Source organism: Dipodomys ordii, unplaced genomic scaffold (genome assembly GCF_000151885.1).
Source record: "Dipodomys ordii isolate 6190 unplaced genomic scaffold, Dord_2.0 Scaffold120, whole genome shotgun sequence".
Taxonomy (NCBI): Eukaryota; Metazoa; Chordata; class Mammalia; order Rodentia; family Heteromyidae; genus Dipodomys; species Dipodomys ordii.
In genome coordinates, this window is record NW_012267336.1 from 3,722,372 (window position 1) to 3,725,702 (window position 3,331).

General features: G+C 40.9%; 1 protein-coding gene across 1 annotated transcript in view; it reads right to left on the reverse strand.

Moving 5' to 3' along the window:
• The window catches only part of Snrpc (small nuclear ribonucleoprotein polypeptide C), a 22,235-nt gene that overhangs the window by 11,384 nt on the left and 7,520 nt on the right, over positions 1-3,331 (reverse strand). Inside the window, exon 5 of the mRNA XM_013029594.1 lies at positions 2,120-2,209. Within this exon, the coding sequence (XP_012885048.1) occupies positions 2,120-2,209 (90 nt within the window). The remainder of the gene's footprint in view (positions 1-2,119; positions 2,210-3,331) is intronic.

Here is a 3,331-nt window from a genome sequence, read left to right on the forward strand (position 1 = left end):
TGGCCAGACACCAGTGGCTTATGCCTGTAATCCTATCTACTCAGGAGGCTGAGATCTGAGGATCACAGTTCAAAGCCAGCCCGGGAAGGAAAGTTTGTGAAATTCTTATCTCCAAATTAACCACCAAAAAACCCCAAGTGGCACTGTGGCTCAAGTGGTACAGCACTAGCCTTGAGCTGTAGAGCTGAAGAACAGCACCCAGGCCTAGAGTTCAAGTCCCACAAGCAACAGGGAAAAAAAATAAAAAAAAAAACAGGCACCGGTGGCTCACACCTCTAATCCTAGGCTGAGATCCTAATCCGGAGGCTGAGATCTGAGGATCATGATTCAAAGGCAGCCTGGGCAGGAAAGTCCAGTTTGACTCTTACCTACAATTAATCACCAGAAAACCAGAAGTGGTACTATGGCTCAATGTCATAGAGCACTAGCCTTGAGCTGAGAAGCTGAAGGACAGAATTCAAGCCCCACAACCCATAAAACAAACAAAAAACAACAACAACGAACAACAAACTTCCTTACTTACTAAAAGGCAAAACTAAACCTAGCAAAACAAATATAAAATGCTTAGATTTTTTTAAAAGAAAGTTATAGCACATAGTTGGAGGGAAAAAGGGAGAACAAAAGCAGCCCTGGTACTCAGTATATACTATGGTAAAAATTAATTATATGACTTGTAAGTGGAATGGAGGGGAAAAACTAGGAGAGAGCAAGGGAATGGGTAACAGTATCAAAAAAAGAAATGTACTCTGGCTAGGCACAGCTGACTCAGGCCTGTAATCTTAACTACTCAGGAGACTGACACCAGAGGATTGTGGTTCGAAGCTAGCCCAGGGGAAAGTTCATGACACTCTTATCTCCAATACATACTCAGAAAAAGTTGGAGGTAGCACAATAGCTCAACTGGTTACAGGCCTAGCTTTGAGCCAAAGAAACTCAAAACCAGCAAAGAAAAAAAAAAAACTTACATGACTCTGACCCCACTGTATATTGCCTTTATAAAAATAATAATAAAAAAATCAATAAACTGGGTGCCAATGGCTCACCCCTGTAATCCTAGCTACTCAGTAGGCTGATATGAGGATCACGGTTCAAAGCCAGCTTCAGTGGGAAACTCTGTGAGACTCATTCTCTTTTAAATAAAGTACTAAAAAAAGCTAGAAATGGCACTGTGGCTCAAATGGTAGAAGGCTTGCTTTGAGCAAAAGCAGCCCAGGAACAGCGCCCAGGCCCAGAGTCCAAGTCCCAGGACCAACAAAGTTAAAATAAAAATAAACAGAAAATTATGAAGCCAAGTATGATGGCACATATCTGTAATCTGAGCACTTGAGACTGATGAAAGATCACAAGTTTGAGACCAGCTTAGGCTATAGTAAGACTATTTCAAAAAAAAAAAGACTGCTGGGAGCTGGGAAGGTGGCTCAGTGGTAGAGCGCTTGCCTTGCATGCTCGAGGCCCTGGGTTCCATTCCTCAGCACCACATAAGCAGAAAAAGCTGGAAGTGATACAGTGGCTTAAGTGGTAGATAGAGTGCTAGCCTTGAGCTGAAGAGCTGAGGGATAGCGCCCAGGCCCAGAGTTCAGGCCCCACAACTGACATACACACACACAAAAAGACTGAGAATCATGGTTCAAAGTTAGCCCAGGGAAGGGGCTGGGAAGGTGGCTCAGTGGTAAAACGTTTACCTTGAATGCATGAGGTCCTGGGTTCGATTCCCAGGACCACATAAGCAAAAAGGAAAAAAGAGCCGGAAGTGGCACTGTGGCTCAAGTGGTAGAGCACTAGCCTTGAGCTGAAGTGCTGAAGGACAGTGCCCAGGCCCAGAGTTCAGGCCCCATGACCAGACCCAAAAAAAAAAGTTAGCCCAGGCAAGTCTGTGAGACTCTTATCTCCAATTAACCTCCTAAAAAAGCCTGAATAGGAGCTGTGGCTCAAATGGTAGAACTAGCCTTACACAAAACACCTCAGGGAGAGCGCCCAAGCCCATAGTTCAGGCCCAAGTAGTAGCATACACACAAAAATAGCTGTAAATAGAATTACCTCCACTAGAGTAATTTTTACTATCTACATATTAATTCGATAAGCATTTGAAATAATTACAGTTTATTTGCAATAAACTTACGGAGACTGGGAGGAGGTGGGATCATTGCCCCGGCAGGAGGAGGAGCAGAAAATGGAGTGGGAGGTATCTTTCCTTGTTGAAATGCAGCCGCTTCGAAGATGAGACAAAAAAGAAAAAAAAAATTCAACAACCAGTTTTTATTGTAAATTTAATTACTAAATTGTGGCACTAATTTTGAAATAATTTTCATCTACTAAAAACTATAATCATGACTGATTTAGGTTTTTATAGCTTTTCTAGAACATATTAATTTAGAACACATGCTTTGTATATGTGCAATAATTAAGTTTGAATTGAAAACCTTCAGACTTGCTAGGTAGGTACTCTACCAACTTAAAGCACACCCTTAGCCCTTTTAAATTGTTTTTCAGGTAGGGTCTCATTTTTGCCCTAGATAGCTATATAATAATCCTTCTATATAATCCTTCTACCTATTCCTTCCAAATAGCTAGGATTACAAGCATGCGCCTCACACCCAGCTTGTTGATTGTGATGTTGTCTTGTGTGCTTGCTAACTTTTTACCTGGGGTGGCCTTGCAATCTTTCCATGTGCCTCCTAAGTAGCTGGGATTGCAGGCTTATACCAACATACCTGTCTACTTTTATTTAATATTTAATATAGCGCCAAATAACTACAGGACTAGGTGTGGTAGAGTATACCTATAATCCCAGCACTTGGAAGGCTGAGGCAGGATTACTTCAGTTTAGAAGTCTGAGATTAGCTTGGGCATAAACAAAACTATGAGAAATTAAATGAAAACTTTCTACCTAGCCAATATCTTTTACCAATGAGAAATAATTATCTGTAATCCATATATATGGTTTATAAGCAATTCAAGCTATTCAATTTTTTTTCAATGTGCAAAACATGCTTAATAGTAAGGCTTTAAAAGATTTCCAGGGGCTGGGAATGTGGTTCAGTGGTAGAGTGCTTGCCTAGCATGCTTGAAGCTTGGGTTTGATTCCTTAGTACCATATAAAACACTGTATCACTATGATATACTGCTTTTTAAATTAGTGCAATGAAGTATGAGATATGGAAAAACCAAAGATTTCAAAGGAAGAGCCTGCTCTGAAGAATATGATCTTTTTAAAAGAAAGTTCACTACAGGGCTTGGGATCTGTCTCAAGTGCCTAACCAAACACAAATCCGAGTTAAAAACTCCAATACTGAAAGGAAAAAAAAAGTCCAATACTGGGCTGGGAAGGTGG